The 22,288-nt window shown below is 30.4% G+C and overlaps 2 protein-coding genes and 1 non-coding gene across 3 annotated transcripts; 1 reads left to right on the forward strand and 2 right to left on the reverse strand.

The window, feature by feature from the left end:
- Window positions 1-3,234: 3,234 nt before the first annotated feature.
- On the forward strand, window positions 3,235-6,133 carry LOC129900329 (probable inactive receptor kinase At5g58300). The gene is made up of 2 exons (XM_055975282.1): window positions 3,235-4,655; window positions 5,186-6,133. Exons 1-2 carry the CDS (start codon window positions 3,437-3,439, stop codon window positions 5,740-5,742), a joined length of 1,776 nt encoding a protein of 591 aa, XP_055831257.1. The 5' UTR covers window positions 3,235-3,436; the 3' UTR covers window positions 5,743-6,133.
- A 3,126-nt stretch (window positions 6,134-9,259) lies between these two features.
- TRNAI-AAU (transfer RNA isoleucine (anticodon AAU)) lies at window positions 9,260-9,333 on the reverse strand. The gene has a single exon. It is a non-coding gene; the product is annotated as a tRNA-Ile (tRNA).
- Window positions 9,334-12,046: 2,713 nt separating this feature from the next.
- Window positions 12,047-15,067, reverse strand: LOC129901412 (methylesterase 17). The gene is made up of 4 exons (XM_055976570.1): window positions 14,639-15,067; window positions 14,410-14,550; window positions 12,559-12,702; window positions 12,047-12,480 (listed from the first exon to the last, which is right to left on the reverse strand). The coding sequence occupies exons 1-4, from the start codon at window positions 14,909-14,911 to the stop codon at window positions 12,193-12,195; spliced, it is 846 nt and encodes a 281-aa protein (XP_055832545.1). The 5' UTR covers window positions 14,912-15,067; the 3' UTR covers window positions 12,047-12,192.
- Between the last annotated feature and the right edge of the window lie 7,221 nt (window positions 15,068-22,288).

The following is a 22,288-nucleotide window of genomic DNA, read 5'->3' on the forward strand; positions in this document are numbered from 1 at the left end:
TATATATTAAATAAGTTCTTAACTTTGACATCCTAACATATTTAACATTACAAATTTTAAAAAATGTCTTCATACATTACATACATCTTTAAGATTATAATTTTTTAATAAATTAGTGCCCAATCTAATAAAATGCAGGAATAATATTTGTAAATGGACATATGTATTTTACAATCGTGCGATGCGCTAACTTTAAAGAAAAAGAACATACTTCTTTTTCACTTCTTCTGCCTCTGCATTTAGACACATACAACAGAAATTTTAAAAGGGTGTTAATGAGTTTATTAAATTTTGTGTGTTTTCATAAATTGATGATTATGTTTTATTTTTTTATGATATATGAAATTTATATTTTAAATTTGAGATTATTTAGAGTATATTTGAATGTTAAATTATTGAAATTCATAGAATAAATTATTATTTTTTGTTCAAACACACATATCTGAAATTTCAATCCGTTTTTATATGTATGAATAAGGTGGAAACATACATAAAAAAAATTAGACATACATGACCGAAAGCTTAACTAATTTTTATGTGCATCTTAGTAAAAAAATATCTAAATTTTTACCTTTGCAAGTTATACTAAACATGACGATAAAACATCCGACGCTTGAGGCACAGTTTCAGACGCAAAAGTTATCAAGCTTCAAACGCAACTGTATTACTTTTTTCCCATAACGGATAAACTTGCCAGAACAAATTATTAAGCTAGTACTAATTAAATGACGACTCCAAAAAGCAGAATTTGTACACTTCAGTACCCTTTTTAGAGTTGCCATTCCCTTTAACTAATATCTGTTGTATAATTTTTCTTTTACAAGTTTATCCCTTTTTAAAAATAATTCAACATACTCGATAGAATTTGGAAATTCACGTCTGAGGTGTTTGTAAAAATTATCTTAGATCACAAGCATGCGCGTTTGCCAATTATTTTTTTATTCTTTGAATTTTAATAATTCAATATCTAAATTAAATAAGCTCAAATTTAAAACATAAGTTTCGTAATAAAGAATTAACTTCAATCATCAATTTGTAATAACAATAATAAATCAACAAAGCCACCTTCTTTTTTTTTCATGTATGTCTTGTGTTCGATCATACGTATCTGAAATACATGTTAAAATTGACTAAAGTTTTAGGTGTGTGCATCTGAAATTTTTTGCCAACAACAATAGTAATTTTTTCCGACCCTGCGCATAGTGAAAGCTTAGTGCACCGGATTACCCCTTTAATTGTAATTTTGTTTTATAAATTTTAACACACAAATCTACTTCGAATAGATTTAAATTTGAAACAATAAGTTTCATATATCAAAAAGAACAAATCTTACTATTAACCCGTGCTTACTTTTGACATGCAGACTTCAATTTTTAACCATGAGAAGCAACAGTAATGAAGATTACGTGAAGGATGATGGAAATTATTTTGCTAGAAAATTCAGGCACAATCCTAAATTTTCTACTTTATTTGAATTCTATCATAATTGTGTTTTAATTCAAAAAGATTCTCTTGGTGGAAAATCTTTCCTTGGTGGGAAAAATTTCTTCCATTTTTGGTTAATGCTTTTTTGGAAGAAATTTTTTGGAATTCTATAAATTGAAGATCTTTTTTTCTAAAGAATGCACTAACATCCACAATGTAACATCCACAATGTAGTTGTTTAGAAAGTTTAAAGGTGATTATTCTCTAAATAGTTTTAATATTTTCTTTTATATTAATTTTTTCATAGATAAGACAATTGGTCAAATTATATCAAAATATTATGCTTCTTTTGTAGAATTTTTTGGTCTAATTTATTGCCAGTAAAATTTATAATTATTAGCACCTGTGTACTTCGATCCCAACAATTTCAATTTTCAAGCTGCCTTGAAATTTCAATCATAAGGGATAATGCACAACGTCTTCTTGTGGTGTTGATTCTGGGATTCTACTTTTGCACATTGAAAATGTCATAAAGGACATCCGTGCCTTTCAGATCTCAAACTTGCTTATATAATGAAGCTTCAACTTTTGACTAGCACTAGAACATTTACTTCAGCTACACAACCTCAACTCTTTATTATCTAATAAATTTTTTCTCTAACCAACTGATGTTGAAGAATAACGGTACGAGTTGTGATCAGGTGAAACATCACTATATACATCACTATATACATATTTTACCTGTGACGCTTTCATTATTTATTTAATCGTTATTTGTTATTTGTATTTATTTGTTATCTATTCGTTATTTGTTTGTTGTTTTTCTCATAAAGCTTTTAATTTTCTATTCTTATCTAACATTTTTTTATGCATTTATGCTTTTACTGAGCCGAGGGTCTCCAGGAAACAGCCGTCCTACCTTGGTAGGAGTAAGGTCTGCGTACATTCTACCCTCCCCAGACCCCATGTTGTGGGATTTCACTGGGTTGTTGTTGTTGTCGTTAACAAACCGTGGAAGCGTTGGAGTATTTTTTGTGTAAATAGTCATATACTCATATATAAAGTCAATGCTTCTTCCCTACCAGATACATACAAAATCTTTAATAAATATGTTTCAAATCTTCATCAAGAACGTGGAACCAAGTACCTCCAAGAGGAGATCTCCATAAGGGATTTATTATCATCCCTCTATTTCTTTTTCTAATTGAAGTGGTTGCTTTGATCAGTAATACAATTGTAAACAAACAATCCAACTTTAGTTGCATATTTCAAGTTTTATGCTTTTTCTTTATTATGATGAACTATTAAAAACAAAAAGAAAATTGTTTTTTAGCATAGATCCACTCCCAAAATATGATGAAAATGAAATTCCTTGGAAAAGGGTGTGATATGCTCTTCAATTTTGTGATTTAGAGATAATATACTCCTCGTTACAAAAGTTAATGTGTAGAGGGTAAAAAAGTAGTCAAGACACGTGACCGTATCTAATCATGACACGTGGAGAGTAGTGAGAATTACTCGAGGCAAAGTTAGACAAGCCGTGTGACCGAGTCATAGAATATAATGATGCATGGAAGGTAATAAAAACAGCGACAATAACCCAAAGTCTGAGGGTATGATTCACTCCGTGAGATTAACATAGGGCTAAGGCTTGGAACAGCAAGAGGTTAAACAAGAAGCCAACACTAGTCGTTATGAAACCATCCCAGAAGATAACTTTATATAGTAGTATAATTTTTCGTATAGCCAACTGTACTTATGTTCCAAATATTTAAAGGACTAATTATCACAAGGGTTAGTTCTGGCTTGCCTCTTGCTTTCTCAATAAGCAATCAATAAATTTCCAGTGCTTACATTTTCAAATTGAGGTCTTAAATCCTTTCACTAATATATTGTGTAGACTGATTAATTTTCCTAACACAATGGCTTATGGTCTGTCTTTCACAAGAGGAACCAACTGATTTTGCTTCATAATCGCTCATTATTTGTACAGCCTGAGTAGTAAAACATAATGAAACTACAAGATTTACCTACAACTATATGCTTTCTTCTATCCTTGCTAGCAGTTCTTCCTCACATTATTGCTAATCTTGATTCTGACAAACATGCTCTACTTCAATTTGTTGCATCTGTCCCGCATCTTAGAAATTTCAAATGGAACTCTGCTTTGTCAATCTGCAATTCTTGGATTGGCATCACTTGCAACAAAGATGGAACCAGAGTTGTCGCAATTCATCTGCCTGGTGTTGGACTTTCTGGCCATATCCCAACCAATAGCATAGGAAAACTAGATGCTCTCCAAGTCCTTAGCCTAAGAGCAAACAATTTAAATGGAAATCTTCCTTCTGATATCCTTTCAATCCCTTCTCTTTACTCTATCTACCTTCAACATAATAACTTCTCTGGTGATATTCCTGTTTCTTTTTCGTCAACACTTGGTGTAGTAGATCTCTCGTTTAACTCTTTTACTGGAGAAATTCCTCCCACAATCAAGAATTTGAATCGACTATCCGTGTTGAACCTAAAGTTCAATTCATTATCTGGAGCAATTCCCAATCTTGACACCTCAAGGTTAAGTTTTTTGAATTTGAGTTACAACATGCTAAATGGATCAATTCCATATCCCCTCAAGAAGTTTCCACTTTCTTCTTTTGTGGGAAACTATAATTTATGTGGAACACCTCTGAGTAGCTGTTCAAGTGCTCTATCACATAAAGGTGCCAACTTTAAGAAAGTTCGTAATGAAATTATCATTGCAATTGCAATAGGTGGTCCTTCTGTGATTTTTCTCCTTGTTTTATTCATCTATCTCTGCTATTTTAACAAGAAGGTTAATGATAACACAAGCATGGTTGAAGAGAAGAATAAGAAGTTAGAAGACTTTGGAAATGGGGTTCAAGATTCTGAAAAGAACGAGTTAACATTCTTTAAAGGGTGCTCTTACAACTTTGATCTTGAGGATCTGTTAAGTGCTTCTGCTGATTTTCTTGGTAAAGGAAGTTATGGAACTGCTTACAGAGTTTCCTTGGATGAGGTAACAATGATAGTTGTGAAAAGGTTGAAGGAAGTAAGGGTTGTTAAAAAGGAGTTTGAACAGCATATGGACATTGTGGGAAGGATTAGAAAGCACCCAAATATAGTGCCATTTCTTGCATGTTATTACTCCAAGGATGAGAAACTTCTTGTTTGTGAATACATACCTTATGGTAGCTTGTCATCCGCCTTGCATGGTATAAGCTGCTTAACTCTTCTTAAAATTAAAACTTCATCTTAGAACAGATCATGCTTGATGCACATTATGCTATTAATAGTTATTCCAATTCCAGCTTTATGCTTACATAGTTTTAGCTTAACTGGAGTGACATGATCGGTGGTGATTTATATAGCCGAGCCCAACTCCCTTGAGATTGAGTAGTAGTTGTAGTTGTTTTGTACTGTTACATGATCTTATTTATAAATATATGCCCACTGTTAGCTTGTTAACAACGTTGCATGGTATACAGGGGCAGAGCCATGTAAGGCGAAAAATTACACTGTTTATACATGATTAAAAATATTGCATGTATAAATAGAGTAGATATTGAACACCCAATAGATTCTTCTTATTTTGAACCCTCTTAATGAAAATCCTAGCTCTGGCACTGACGGTATATGTTGCTCAACTCTGATTGAAACTGCAGTGTCGTCACTTGCTACAGATTATTAATAATTCCTTTTTTGGGCTTTAGCCTTTATTCTTACATGATATTGGTTATAACAGGTAATGGAAGAATTCCACTAGACTGGGATACTAGATTGAAGGTCTCTCTTGGAGCAGCAAAAGGAATAGCACATATCCACTCTGAAGGTGGAGTGAAGTTTACTCATGGAAATATCAAATCATCCAATATACTTCTTACAAGGGACCTAGATGGTTGTATTTCTGATTTTGGCTTAAGCCCTCTAATGAATTACACATCCATCAAGAATAAGGCTGCTGGTTACCGTGCTCCAGAAGTGATTGAAACGCGGAAAGGCACACAAAAGTCAGATGTTTATAGCTTTGGAGTATTGGTCCTTGAGTTGCTCACTGGCAAATCCCCTCTGCCATTGCCAGGGCACGAGGACGTAGTCAATTTGCCTAGATGGGTACGAGCTGTTGTTAAAGAGGAATGGACAGCTGAAGTTTTTGATGCAGATCTGATGAAGTACCATAATATTCAAGAAGAGATGGTGCATATGCTTCAGGTTGCACTTTTATGTGTAACAAAAGCGCCTGATATGAGGCCTTCAATGGATGAAGTGATTAAAATGATTGAGCAAATTAAACATCTATAATGAGAGACAAGACCTTCCTCAGAGGGCAACTGATCCAATGCACATTCTCATGAATGAAACAAAAAGTTTCGATTGATTATGGAGAATGCAATAATATATCCCTGTATTAGACAATGTCCTTCCACGATCTCTTCTCATCTATGGACACAAATAACCAACTTACTTGTAGCTAGGAGTCCTAATTGTTGTGCGTTTATATGTATTTCTATATGTCAATATATTCTCTCATGTTGTATCGAATTATGAGAAGAAAGCAAAATTTATTCTTGATGAGCAAGTATTCTTCGTGTTCTAATATTGTATCAGAGCCTTCAACGGACTCGTTGTCCAAGTCATCAATCTTGAGAAAACTTGATCAGCTCAAGTTATGGAGAATTTGTTGTTTCTTTCATCTCTCTGTTTATGTTTGCTTAATTTTTGTCCATAGGTCATAAGGTTGACAAGAACAGATACTCTCTTGTCTAGCCATAATCATATTTTGCAACTTACTTGGATGCTTTTGGATATGAAATGCTATTCTTTATGCCTTGTGCAATGATCAATATATGACCTCATCAGCAGTAAAGAATTTTGTCTATTGTAAGTTGTAACATTCAAATATTAAACAAATCAAGTATTTCAAGATATTGGAATGTTCAACTTGATGAAAGTAAATGATAGTGGGAAATTTACATAAATGTATTGCATTAAGAAAATATTTACCATTTATAGCAATAATATTTTTTTCACTAAACACTTATAATATAATTATAATACAATTTTAATACATATTAGCGATAATAATTTATAAAAACCATATAATACAAGTTTTATTCATGGATAATATATTTATCACATTATCACATACGTTATTTATGGTATTTATGTTATTATCCAATAATAATATCTACTGTTTTTTGTGCTTTGATTATACTATTGTTTGGACCGTTTTCGTCATCTACTTATCTACTTATTTACTCTAATATTTTTGTCTGACCTTTTTCTATGCTTTTATTGAACCGAGGGTCTTTCGGAAACAGCCGTCCTACATTGGTAGGAGTCAGGTCTGCGTACACTCTACCCTCCCCAGACCCCACGATGTGGGATTTCACTGGGTTGTTGTTGTTGTTGTTGTATACTTTAATACACGTATAATACATTATGTCAATTTCTTACCAAACAAGTATAATATATTTTAAAACACTTATAATACATTCATATTGCATGCATAATTCAATTTTGATACATGACAGATATATCATAATATTGTTATATATTGCTATAAATGATAATAAATAAAAAGTATCGCTAAAATCATTAATTATTTATTAAAAAACCTTTTTCCTAGTAATTTTTCCAATGATATATACTACCACTAAGGCCCACCATACACCAAAGTGTCCTTGGTTTGTATAGATTACGGAACAATATTTATGTATCTAAATAAATTATTTGCCGGATAGTTAATATTTAAAAATATTTTTTAAATTTGTACAAAAGGCAGCAGATGGTATCATGTTAGGATTACTAAAACCAGTTTAATAAAATAGACTAATTAAATCAGGTGAAATGATTCTTCAAACTAGCCTAAAAAATTTAGTTTTATTAATTCTATTATAAAACAATTAGCTAGTGTGATGTCCACTACTCTAGAGATAAATTCTCTATTATTTCTCATTATTATGATACTAATTCTCACACCTTCATAATCTTCCCTCAAGATCTTCATGGTTAATGCCATGTTATGACAATATTTTGTATGCTTTTATGAGCACTATACATAGAGTCATAAGAATTCATATTTTGGATAGGGGAGAAACACTTGAAAGAAAAAGGAAATTTATGTTACGTTGTTCCTCTCATCTTTATCTTTATATTGTTATTTGAGCTTGATTTTTCAATATTTTATTGAGTCTTTAATTATTGTGATCATGACATTCAACGAGTTTGCATAGTGACAGGAAATTTCTCTCTTGTGGCCTCAACTTCTATTGACGTGATAATTACTCCTGACATATTCTAGTGCATCTCATATATAGCTTTTAATGATTTATGATTTATGATTATTGATTTATTTTTATTATTTTAATTAAAATATAAATATTTTTTAAAAAAAATAATTTACTCAAATACTATAAAAATGTTTTAAAGTTTTTTGACTTAAAATAAGTCAATTTAAACAGTCTTTTAACGATCTATGATATATAGGTAGTCAATTAATGGGACATTTACATAAATCTTATTAGTGTAGGAGCTAATTACTTGGATACACTTTAGTTTGCGATATTACATATCTTACCATACTTTGGTGCGTCCAGATATGTTCAAATACATGTATCTCGAGATACATGATTAGGTGTAATTTGTTTTAGATAAACTGTATCCAAGTGTATTCGCATTTATCTACGATACATAATAATTCTCCGGGATACAAAACAATTCTCCCTCGCTTCTCTTCCATCCCATCCGCCACTCTCCTATGCATCTGATATACTAGATACATGCGAATCATATCAGATACATACAAATACATGCATCAAGCGTGTATCTAAAGTGATTCGCATGATCTGAGATACATAACAAATCTTGCTCGCATGATTTGAGATACATAACAAATACATAATATTTTGAAAGTAGATAATAATAATAATATGTATGGTAGTGAAATATGTCTAATTATATAGTTTCTCCTAAATTAATATATGCTTCAGGTTAAAAGCTATATCAAATCTTTTAATTTCTGCTTAATACTATATTGGGAATTTTTCTTTCTGATGGTATTTGTTTGGCTTCAAATTTTTTTGTTATTGTTCTGAGAAAGGATATTTTGTTGTGAAAAAAAATAAATTAGAATCTTGTGCATTAGGCACATAGAACATGCTGATATATATTATGGTCCACATTCGTCTACATGATTAACTTCTTATAAAGTAATCTTCAGGAATGATAATATTGGGGATCAAACTCCTAATTTATATTGATAATTGAGTGAATTGTTGGTCTTTTAAAATATCAGAAAAATTATCAAATTACACAGTTTATATTTTTATATTTTCAATTATTCCTTACCATTTGTAAAAAATTTAAAAATCCCTCTTCTGATACATAGTAATGATGTTGATACATCGCTAATTGATACAAAACAAACACAAAATGTATCAGTAAAACATAAGTTTTACTGCTATTTTTTTGTGTTCATGATATATTAGGTGTTATAAACAGATTCATAAGTTTTATTGATATTACAATGTTTTGTTTGTATCAACTAGCGATGTATCATGAAATGGCTTATGTATCAAATCGTGATGTATCAGCGTCATTCGTATGTATCAGAAATTTGAAAAAAAAAAAGAAAAAATTTGAGTAATTACTAAAAAAGTCAAGATAAATTATAATTAAATTTTTTTACTATGAGATTTAACTAAAATACCCTTTAATATTGTGGAGAATGCTTTAAATGGGCTTGTCAATTTCCCAATTGAATTCGCCAGAGTGCATTTTGTCAAAAAGGTAGCCAGGAAGGAGGAACTAAAAATATTGGCCCATGCAGGTCTCGAACCTGCGACCTTCGCGTTATTAGCACGACGCTCTAACCAACTGAGCTAATGGGCCTAGTTGATGTTGAAGAAGTTAGTTTTATATCAAACCGCTATCGTTGATTCTTGTTTTAGGTATAAAATTGGTCAATTACAATGTTTCTAGATAACAAAATATGCTTGCTATAGAAATTGTATTTTTTTTTAAATGATTTGATAGTGTCAAATTATTTTTGATACATTTTGGCAACTAAGATCTCACGTTAGGTGAGAACATTGCAAAATACTACTTTCTCAGTTTACTCTTATTTATCCACAATAAACTAAAAATCTTTTTTAAGAAAATAATAAATAAAGTATGTATTTTACTAAAATATCCATGATTATTAATATTTTTTTTAAAAATGGGAAATAATTTGGAGAATCAATAATTACTCCTATTAGTCCATGTTAAGCTAGCTTTTGGCTATGATTTCCAAGTATTTTTGATAAGTTATTCATTATGCATTTGTCATAGATTATGGGAGAAATATTTGATTTTTTAAAGAAATATGATTTGTACCCACAAGTTTTGAAAACTATTAAAAATAATCATAAGTTTGTATTATCATCTTAGGGATAAGACACAACTACTACCCCTAAATTATGACCGAAATCTCAGTCAGTGGCGGAGCAACATATACTTGAGGGGTGTCGACCGACGCCCTTCGTCAGAATATAGCTAGATAAAAAATTAATTAATTAATTTATATATATATATATATATATATATATATATATATATATATTGACACTCCTTGACTTCTACGACATTTAGCTTCTTTATATTCTGACACTCCTTAGTCAAAATTCTGACTCCACTACTAATCTCATTGATACACCTTAACTTAAATAGAGTGAGGAGAGAAATAAATATTTTACAAAGAAAGAAATTAAAATAAATAAATATTTATAAGTTTTAATATCAATAATTTTGTTTACTAACTGATGTTAAATGACAAATTAAAAAAGGACTTATTCACTCATCACTTACCTTTTACAGAGTGTCCACACTCTCTATGTCGTGTCAGCATTTGAGGTGTATTTATTTCATTTTAAAATAGTATAGGGGGTAATATGACACTATTTAAGTTTAGGCGTGTCACTGGAATTTCGGGTTTAGTTCATGGGATACTTATGTCTTTTCCCATCATTTTATAATGAACATGTTCTGTGAAAAATAATGACAATAAACACAATTAATATAAATCTAAAAAAAGAGAAATAAAATACAAGGAAAATACAATTGATTAGTATATGAAAAACTACTATTACTATTTGTAATTGAAAGTAAATCTGGAGAACAAACTCGGATAAAAATTGTATAGAATATGTATAGAACTGTATAAATTTTGTACAATGAACTAGGACTGAAATTCAGTCTAAAACTATAAATAATGGGTGTTTTATAAAATATAAAAGTTTAGCGTAATTTTACATTTGAATTTTTTTCCAAATAATAGGATTTGGCTCAAATACTATTTTTTTCTAGGATCTGGGAATTTGTCATGTTTGGCAAAAATATTTGTTAGATAATGACAAGTTGTATGACTAAACATTATTTTTTAAGTTTTTCCCCAGATATTTTTAAAAATATTTGTGGCCAAATGACCTGAATTGTTAGGGTATGATACACCCTTAAGAAGAAAATTGAAGACATAAATTAAAGGCTAATTTCCACTATTACCCATTTAATTATTTTTAAACTAGTCTCCTAGAAAATATAAAGTAGTTAAGAATCTCATTAAATGAAGGCTAAATATGAAAAAAAGTCCTAACAAGTTTTTTGAACTTTGAATAATTTATTTATTTTGAACTATAATATTTTTTTTCCATAATTCCATTAATATAGGCCGAGGGAGTAATGTTAAAGAGTAAAATAAGGGAAAAAATGAAGAAGAGAGTAGTACGTTAACTTAGCTTGAACACTTTCTTGTATTTGTTTGTGCAGCATGGATATAGTAGAGTAATTCTGGAGGTGGACTAAGAATTGTTGATTAAATGGCTCAATCACAACATTAAACCTCCTTGAAGCATCCGAAGATATCTCATAGAATTACAGGACATCATCAATACTCTTGATTATTTTCACAACAATCAAACCTATATATAGAGGCTAATTTTACGGCTGACACCCGCTATCCAAGTTTGCACATGAGATTGACACTCCTCAATAATACTTCAATTTGCAACAACTACCAGAAGAAACAAGAGGCTACTACAAGCTAAGATAAAATAGGAGTTACAAACTTTAAAAGAAGGAAGTTAAAGAGGATAAAGAAGCCTCCGTGAGATCATCTAGTCACACTTGGTCCATTTCCAAGCTTTGGTGCACATACCTCTATACCACCTTTTGGGTACTTCATCCTTTTCATCCAGACTATTTCTTGTGTTAAGTGATAGCTTACTTGAATAGGTTTTAGTTCTAGTAGATTCTCTTTTCTTACTTTGTAAAGGGAGAGTTTCCTTTATTTATGCTTTCTTAGATATTTTGTATTTGAGAGGAGTCATCTCTTCTTAGGTGCTTAGTAATCCTAGGTTCCGTTTCTAATATCGGGAAAGTGTTGGTCGTTATTAAGACCAACTTATGACCATCATAGGATTGGAGGTAAGGTTTATGCCCCCTGTATGAATGTTGCTCAGCCCCTCCCCTCAAGAGTCAATTAACCCCAAAAAAACATTTTCTTGGAATTTGAATTGACTACACATGTTTATCATTGTACATATGTAAGTAATAACCACATTGACACTTTACAGTTCACACTTCACCATATTAATTCCTTAATATTTATTGTCTTTCAGTTGTTCAATTCAATACTAGGGGCTAGACATTAAATCCCCTGTCAAAGAACAATAAACCACACTATACTATGTACACGTTGGACATGAGAATATCTCAATCAGTACTGCACCCAAGAGAAGCAGCAGCAGCCTTAATAAGCAATCCAAATAACAAGAGTGGAGCAGAGAAGAATGGACTGTGATCACTTTCCAAAGTGTACACATTCTTTGGAGGCCATTTCTTGATCATTACATCTTGCTGTTCTGGCTTCACCACTCGATCGTAGGCTGTTCTAATGTATATTCGTGGCACTTCCTCTGCACCTTCCCCTTCTTTAAATCGAGCACTTGCTAACGCTTGAATTGGTCCAGGACGTAATAACATCGCTGCTAATGTTGAATCCTGTAACAACAATGACGCATAGTTGAGAAACTATTGAATTTTAAAAGACGAAATAATCAACGTTGTATTATACTATACCTCGAGTGGGCTCATTTGGTAAATGATTTTGCGTTGTAAACTCGTCTTAATGACTGCACTTGTTGGAGGTTGTTCGGGTCCTAATCCGAAACACATATCATATACATCAATAGCTTCACCAAACTCAGATAAATCTGGGATCCCCTGTTTTAACAAGATCGTAACGCATTAATCAATGCCCATATGAATGACTTGTTAACTGAAGAGTAAAATTCCTGATTGTTACAATAATACATCAAGAGGGGGGAAAACATAATTAATTACTCAATGTATGTAGACCAAAACAGATTTGACAATGTATAAGCTTTTATACATTTAAGGCCTTTATAGTTTTATACACATGGAAATGCAACTATTCCTTCAGTTTCAGAAAAGATAAAAAATGGTGACACGCCTACATAATTGAAGTTCTTCAACCTAGCTAGCCTTTGTTCGACACCATTTAACTAGATCGGTAGCACAAGGAAATAAAGGGGGACTTTCAATGCATAATATCACGTCCTTAGTCTACAAGTAGTCAACCTAAGACTTAAATTAAAATGAACTTGAATTGTTTGCTTTGCTTGATTTACAAATGAATGACTCCTTATTTATACTAGACATGCAGGGACTAATATGTAAGTGGCAATTGTTGCACAAGTCTCTCAAAAACTAAATACTTGGCCTAAATTTTTTTTAAAAAATCATATATAGTAGAATATTATAATTACATAAAATACAAAGAGCTTACATGTTCAAACTAAAAAAATATTAGTAATAATAACTGTTATTTATTATTAGGTCATTTGTGTTTATTTCTATTATATTCTCCTTTCAATCAAAGGTATGTCAATAAAAAATTTCAACCAAAATATTTATTTCCTTTCTTAATTTTTAAAGTATATATATATGTATATCCTTTTTTGTGAAATTTATTTTTATTTTTAAAATATATATATTTAGTTATAGATATATCTCTTGTTTATTTATTTTTTTTGAAAAAATTAAACACTTAATTCACTTGTAAAGTAATAATATTATTCAGGCTAATATTTATGTAGGATTTTGATTGTACTGAGGGTGAAAGTGTGATCTTAAAATACAAGGAAGCATATCGAAATATTAGTCATACTAGAGGAATGTTTAGTGTAATTAATCTAAAAAATAATTCAAACTCAAAAGGCATATAGTATTAGTTTCCGTAGTCAAGGGGGCCTAAAACTAGGAATCAAATATAAATTAAAGTTACGTGGATCGAATTTGATGAGTGTAACTTAGTAGTCAATAAAGTGAATTGAAAACTATAGGTTCTCACGTTTAAATTTCAGCAAAGACAAAAACATAGATGATGTTATCAGAAATAAAAAGATTAAAAGAGATGTATATGAATAATAGTCCAGCTGGTAGGACATGATGATGTAATAACGCCATAGAAGGGGCTCAAATAAGAGCTCTTGCAGGCTAGGAAAGGCCAAGGCCAAAGGCCTAGAAGAAGAGAGAATCTGGCGGATAATGCCACAAATGCCTACATACATATAATACATGAAAGTGACATATACTATAGAATTAGACAATTAAGTACTAATTCTACTAGTATAGCCTGCACGGATGACGCAGGTACCTATTACAACAGCCAATTTTTTTTTGACTGCCAACTCCTTATCCCTCTTCTTTGTTTTTTTAACTTTTTAGACAACATATCCCACTGTCCAAAACCCCCCATATCCCTCACCCACCTATATACATTCAATAAATTAGTAGTAGTAGACTTGGAAATTCATAAACTTTAAATTTTCGATATGATCTTCGATTTAAAACTATGCGACACGTTTCTCATTTACGATCATGATCAAGGATGGAGAAGCAACTTACATCTTTAACATCTTGTTCAGTCACAAATCCATTTCTTAACATGGTTGCTCCAAGATACACAGCCAGCCTTACTTTTTTTGGGAATCTGTGAGTTGCATCTGTGACACTCAGTCCTCCAGCGCTGTGTCCTACCAAAATTACCTATTATAATCATGTATCACAAATTATAAGTCTCTCTTATATACAGTTTTACCTTAAATGAATTTAAGATAGATCGAGGATATTGAACCTGTTCCTTTTCAGGCAAAGATGACAAGAAATTGATGAGAGGTTGATTATAATCATCAAAGGAAATAAGAGTTGTGGGATCATCAGGATGAATTCCAGCACCTTTAAGGTCGAGACATGTCACTTTATAGCCTGAAATCTCCATAAGTGACTTGATTTTGTACCAACACCATCCACCTCCACTAATTCCATGTATTAAAACAAAGTGGATTTTTGATGCCTCCTCTAATTTTTCTTCCATTTTCTCTGTTTCTACAAAGTACTCTTCTCCCATCTTCACAAAGATCTAAGGTTTATATATACTCCTTGTTCACTAATTTCAAAGTGGGGGGAAGGAAGCTAAGGATGATTCTAATTTAATTTATAAGTGACATTGTTTTGCTCTTTGTCAACATGTAGTTGGGATAGTCTCCAATGTCATGATATATAATAAATATACATTACAGTAATTTGTAACTGTTGATTAGTAGATTATATCAATGTTGGACCAAGACAGCTGTAAAGCCTATTTAAGTCAACTGAATTTAAATAGCTTTTAAATACAAAATCAATTTTTAAGGTAAAAAAAAATGAAATTCATGTTGTAATATAGTTCCTCTCTTCCTTTTTAATTGTCACCCTTTCTTGATTAAGAATATAACATACCCAGGCGCCCTCCTTTCCAATCACTAAGAAAAAAAAAAGACCAATCAAATAATATGAACTTTGATTAACATTTTAAAATATTTTTTCATCGTATTGTTATGAAAATAAAATGTAATTTATAGTATTTTTCATATAATTTTTGAATATTTAAATTTCTATTTTAAAATATCAAATTAATATAGTCTAATTTAGCTTTAATGATCAATCAAATTGACTCTGAAAAACACAACATAACAATTAAAAAAACGAATTGATATAATTCAACTTGTTATTTCAATATTTGAAAGGGACATAATAGGTGCTATGTCGCTTAAACTAATCCCACTTTATAATGACTATTAATTATGCTTAATGAATAAATTTCTTTGTTACCAACAAAAGTGAAAATATAATTCTACTTATGCTATATTCAAAAATAGAGAATTATTTCAAAGCTTTTTATTACTAGAATAGTTATGCTCAAGAGGCAAAGGAGTGTGATCGAACAAATGAAATTCGTGTACCTTTAATTAAAAATTTTGAATTTAAGTATGGAATAACAAAATAGACCGAGTATTTATTAAAACAATTATAACCAGGAGTGAAATTTAAATAAGAATGAAATCCAAGATTTTGCTAATTTATTTGTAAAATTAGAGATTATGTTGCTAAAAGATACTAAAACAAAATAAAACAATAGTATCATAGGACATACATCTTCGGTAATGGAGATTTGTCAGGTATCGAGATTTTGGGGCATGTTTGTTTTGTCTCAAATAATTCATTTCACAAATCAGGGTTGTCTGCCTTTTGACATTTATTTGTTTAATAATAATATTTACTCCGTTTTTTTTTTACTTGTCAAATTTTGATTTGACATAATTATTAAAAAAAAATGATTGATATAGTGAATTTATCATTTTATTCTTATTAATTGATAGAATTTTAAATATATTTATTTACTATTTTTTTCAAAGACATTAATTCAATGTTCATAAATTAAGGATATAATAAAGAAATTTTTTTATCTTTTCTTAATTTATCAAAATTAACAAGTAAAAAAAATTAAATTAAAAAATATTTGATAAATAAATAAAAATGGAAGGACTAATAATTAGTAGTAGTAATGTGTAAGCTCTGATTTTGAGGATTTACTTTATCAATTATCATCACATATTTTAAAATCAAAATCTGTGTTTTTTTAAGTACTTGATGATGATTAAAAAGTTACAACAGTTGAGAAGAACCCAGAAAGTTGTTTCCCCCTAACTTCTATGATTAAAGTAGTAAAATCAAGTGCAGGCTTTGCGAGTTTAGGTTTTAGGCACTCCTTTCTTTCCTTTTATTTCTTCCGTCTCAAAATAAATAATATTTTAACAAATAAATAGTACTAAAAATTTTAGGAATCACATATTATATAAGCCTAATTTTATTCTATTCTAATCCTTTTTAATTTTACACAAATTCCTTTAAAAAACTCCATTTGAATACATCCTTGAAGCGTAGATACATAACGTCTAATACATAAGTTTAATGAGTCTGTTGAGCTTTAAAAGAAAACAAAACGTAAAAATTAAATTCTAGTTGAGCAAATCACGCACACGAATTGATATCAATCTCTTCCAATTCGCACCAGTTTCAAATCATTCAGAATTCAAATTTCTTCTATCTCCAACACAACCCAATACGTAACAAAGGTTGTTTCTTCGAAAAACAAAAAATAATACATGATGAACTTAACAATTTTGTTGATGCATTCTGAAATTTGGGAGAGTGATGTGAGTTATGCCCGATACAAGAGCGAAGAAATAACTGTTAGTCAAATGATTTTGTTCGTGAATCTCAAATCTGCAATTGTAGCGAAATTAGATATTGATGAGACGGGGAAAAACATAAAAATCTGATACATAATTGAAGAAAATTTGTCTCCAATGATAATTAGAAACGATATGGGAGTAGACTGTATTTGGAGGTGAAAAACAATGAGCTTGAAATTGGAATGTATCCATTATGCATTGATACTAATGATAAAAATAGTGAAGAGATATTTGCTTTGATCTTTCGTCTGGTGAAATTTTATGTGTCGAAGGTTCAAGAAGAGATACACAAGCTCTTACTTTGGTTGAATCAAAAATTAATGATTCATGTTACATTCCCGAATTAGAAATTACGAATTACATAAGTGATTCAAATAGTACAAATATGAAGGAGAAACAACTGTATAAGGATAAATCAACACTAATCTCTATTATGGCAAAATACAAAATAGAGCACTACTTCAATTTCAAGGTAAAGAGATCTTATGTGAAAAGGTACGTAAGTCGTTAAGTGTTTTGTGTATCTGATAAAAAACTATCAAAATTGTCTACAGATTATTGTGATACACTTCTTTTTTTTATACTGTTAATGATACATTATTGTTCAAAAAATAAAATTGTAGATATGTGCCTTTTATTGTGATATTAATAGGTGTTAAATACATGAGAATGTGTATGTATCTGATATGTATTAAAATGTCAAAGTTTAAGTGAATGTATATCAAAAGTAATGGTTTAATTAAATGTATCAGATACGTCAAATAATAATACATTGGATACTGATACATAGTCTTTCAACTGAGATTTGAGTTTGACACCTTGAATACGGATACATGACCTTTCGCTGATATATTTATGTGATACATCTGAATGATGTATCTGCCACAAGACATGATACGTAAGGCCAAAATTCTGTTTTGGATATGATAAAGTTCATGAGACATTATTGTATATGTGATAGGGTATTTTTTTTGTGAACTATTATAGTTGTTGACTAATACATGATACTTTTTTGAATTGACATGAATCTGATACATGCAACTATGTTTTAGTATGTTATTCTCCTGACTGTGGTTGGACTTTAAAGGCGTCGTGTCGAAAAAATTCAAAAATATTCAAAATCAGATACTTCAATAGTGAGCATACCTGTCCATTAAGAGATAGGATGTTAACAAAGGTTCAAGCAACAGTGGGGGTTTTAAATGGGGTAACTGCTCCTAAGTTGTTCAATCATAAAGAATACATACTCCAAATGATGTGATTGAAGATATTAGAGCAATCTATGGGATTGAGATTTCTTACCAACAAGCATGGTGGGCTAAGAAACGTGCACTAAAGATAATATGGGATAAACCTATCGATGGTTATAAAAAGATTCCATATACATACATATGCTCAATAATGTGTACTCAAATTCGTATATAAGGATACACAAATCAGGAAAAAAATTAATTTATGCATTTGTTCATATCATTGAGACACTTTATGAGGGGCTTTGATTTCTATAGACCTATAGTTGTGGTTGACGGTGCACATCTTAGTGCAGCTTACAAAGGGACCTTTGTATCAGCAAGCACACTTGATGGTGCAGGTAATTTATTTGTTATTGATATTCTTTTATATTTATTTTGATACATCTTTCAACTATTAACGGGAAAAAAAACTAATATTTGGCTAGACTTTTTTTGATTAGGTTGCATATTTTCATTAGCTTATGGAGTTGTCGACACCGAAAATAATTCTTCATGAACCTAGTTCTTTCAACAATTCAAAAATCCATTTGGGGAGAGAGTAAAAATGTGCGTTGTATCGGATAAAAATAAATATTTAATGAAGAGTTTACGCATTGTTTTTTAAAATGTTCCCCATTATACATACATATGGCATCTTTGAAAGAATGTGTGTACAAATTTCAAGAGGAGGAAAAACACACTGAGTGATCTATTTTACTCAATGGCCAAATCATATAGAAAAGAAGATTTTGAAAAATTGATGATTAAGATGGAAAAAATTAATTATTGGATTAAGGAGTATCTTGAGAATGCTGGGTATGAAAAATGGTCAAGAGTTCATGCAACAATAAATAGAGGAAGAATGATGACTTCTAACATCGCTGAATGTATCAATGGATGCCTTGTTGAGGCACGACAGCTACCTATATTAGAATTCTTGGAGGAGGCTAGAATTTTATTTGGTTTTTGGCAATGCAAAAAAAGAGAGATTTTCTCGTATACAAAGAAAATATTAGGGAGAAGGTTTGAAGAGGTTTTGATTCTAAACGCGTCTAAAAGTTCGAGAATGAAGATATGTATCTTGGCCTCAAAAGGTTATTATCACCAGTGACGTGATGTATCAGTGTATTTTTCAGATTTATTGATTTAGATCATGTAATGTGTCTCAAACTTTCTTAATCTTTGCAGGTTGTTCCATCATCTGAGTTTATGTTTTTAGTTTATGAATCTAGAAGAAGATACATTGTATGCCTTGAGCGAAAAATATGTAATTGTGGAAGATTTCAACTAGATGAGATACCTTGTGCACGTGCAATTGCCGTTTTAAAAAGAAAAAATATTACAAATATGTATTCATACCGCTCTGATTACTACAAATCAGATGCATTAGCTAAAATTTATGAGGTTCCAATGGTTTCAATGTCTGATAAAGAAGATTGGTCTATTCCAGAGTATGTTTCAGATGAATTAGTTTTGTCGCCTAGTTTCAAAAGGATGCCTGGACGATCAAGAAAGAGAAGGGGAAAAAATCCAGATGAGAAGCTAACATCAAACACAAATTGTTGTGGACGTTGTGGACAAGAAGGTCATAACCGACAAACTTGCACTTTTGTTCCTGAGGAGAAGTGACACAATGTTCTCATGATACATTAATACTACTGATACATTGATCTTTCAATATAGATTTATGTTGAATTTTAAATAAATGTCATTTAATCGTTTGGAATAACAATGTATCTTATTTTTTGAATTATTGAGAAATTCAATATAGATTTATCATTCAATTGCGTAATTGGTTCTTTTTTAACACTTGACTACTTGTTATTTTAAGTTTTAGAAAATAATAAATTAAATTTTAGGGAGAAATAATCAATGTTATATCATTTTATTAGTTATAGTTCATGATATGCATTAGTTATTTAATTGGTAAAGATTAGAATATTCATGTGTTTGTGTAAGAGTTAGAGTACTTGTATCTCATTTAAATAAGTAACATTTTATAACTGATACATTGATGGTATTGATTTTATTTTGGAAATGTATCAGAGACATTGGATTACGATTTATTGAATTCAAATACTTAACCTTAAAAATTGAGAGGAGTAAAGAAAGTGACCAACAAGAAGATATATTCAACAACAACTGATAAATATTCTTTCAACTGAGATTTGAGTTCGACAGATTGAATACTGATACATAACATTTCAACTAATACTGCTTTGATTACTACAAGCCAGAGGCGTTGACAAATACTTATGAATTGCCAATGATTTCAATGCCAGATAAGCAATATTGGTCTGTTCGGAAAGAAATTTTGGAAGAAGTCGTCTTGCCACCAAGATAAAAAAGGATGCTAGGAAGATCAAAGAAAGGAAGAAAAAAGAACTCCAGTAAGAAGCTAAGTACGAGGCCACAACAGAAGGACTTGTAATTTCATTCCCAAAGAGAAATGATATTTTGATTTCCCAAGATACATTCAATTTGGATCAAGTACTTATGTATCTGGTATTTTTTTTATAATGAAGTAGTTCTTTTTAAAAAAAAATTAGGAGACAGAGAGTTTTAACAGTTTAGTAGTTATATTTGATATATAGTTCTATTTGGTAGATGCCCATGAGCAGACGAATACTCTATGTATCAGAAAAATAATTGAATATTAATAACTGGTACATGCATGATTGATAATTATTTTCATTGTAATTTACTTGATACTCAAATAGTAAAAGTTATTAAATATAAAAATAAATAGATTAAGTAAGATATTTAAGCTGACATATGTCACTGATACATCAATGTTGTGAATCTGATACAAGAGATAAAGTTATATAATCATTTAACAGATATATGGAAATGATAAATTCAAAAGATGTATATGATACAAAGAGAATATGTCAGATATAAATTTGATATTGATTTAGGCTTATTTGGTACAAAGCACTATAAATTTTTTATTAAAATGTATCAGATACATTAAAGACTGATACATTAAAATACTGATCCATGAACTTTCAACTTATATTTGAGTTTGATACATCGATTACTGATACATGATCATTTGACTGATATTTAGGATTGATGAATTGAAGACTGTTGTATAAGCTTTCAACTCTTACCTATAAATGATATATCAGAATGATGTATCTTCCACAAAATATGATACATAAACATTGTTATGTAACTGGTATATTGAAAGGTTAGGTATCATGAACAAAATTGATATTAATTTAGACTTTGTAGATACAATGCACCAAAAATTCAAAGTGTTTATGATCTAAATTTTTAGATTGATATATTGAAGACATGTACATAGAATTGATATATAAGAGAAATATAACTAACACAAAGGCTTATGTTATGAACAACAAAAGGTTATATTCAACAACACCTGCTAAATAGTTGCACAGCAAACTATTAACATAGTATGTTTTCAAAAAAACCTTACAAATAGTACATAACCGAAAAAAATATTTACTGTTGGTGCCAAAACAAAAGTCTGCATTCTACTACTACCAATTTCATAAAAACTACTCGACGTCCACCGATTTTCCTTGATCAGGATAGATGAAATTTCTCTTAGATTTTTTTGAATTGTCATTTTTCACTAACATAACTATCCTTGGCCTTTCGACAACCATAATTCCACAATAGCGAGAAGTATCTTGAACGAAAGTATTCGACATGTTGTTCAGTAATTGGAATAAAAATTTCATCACTAAAATATTCAACAAAAACAGGCCACGAACACACCACAATCTTTGTAACCAAAGTATTAACCAACTTTTAAAAAAATAAAAATGACATTCTAATGAATTAAATATGCATAATTATTAATAGTCACAAGTTATCGCTTCCTTATTGCGCAATGTCTTCAACATATTCAACTTCAAAAAGGTGATGTGCTCAAGCATGTTATCGATTGATTTGTCCTTAAATGAATTAAGTGATGACCAATCAGTATGTTCATTCTTCTCAAAAAAA

This window comes from Solanum dulcamara, chromosome 8 (genome assembly GCF_947179165.1).
Source record: "Solanum dulcamara chromosome 8, daSolDulc1.2, whole genome shotgun sequence".
NCBI lineage: Eukaryota > Viridiplantae > Streptophyta > Magnoliopsida > Solanales > Solanaceae > Solanum > Solanum dulcamara.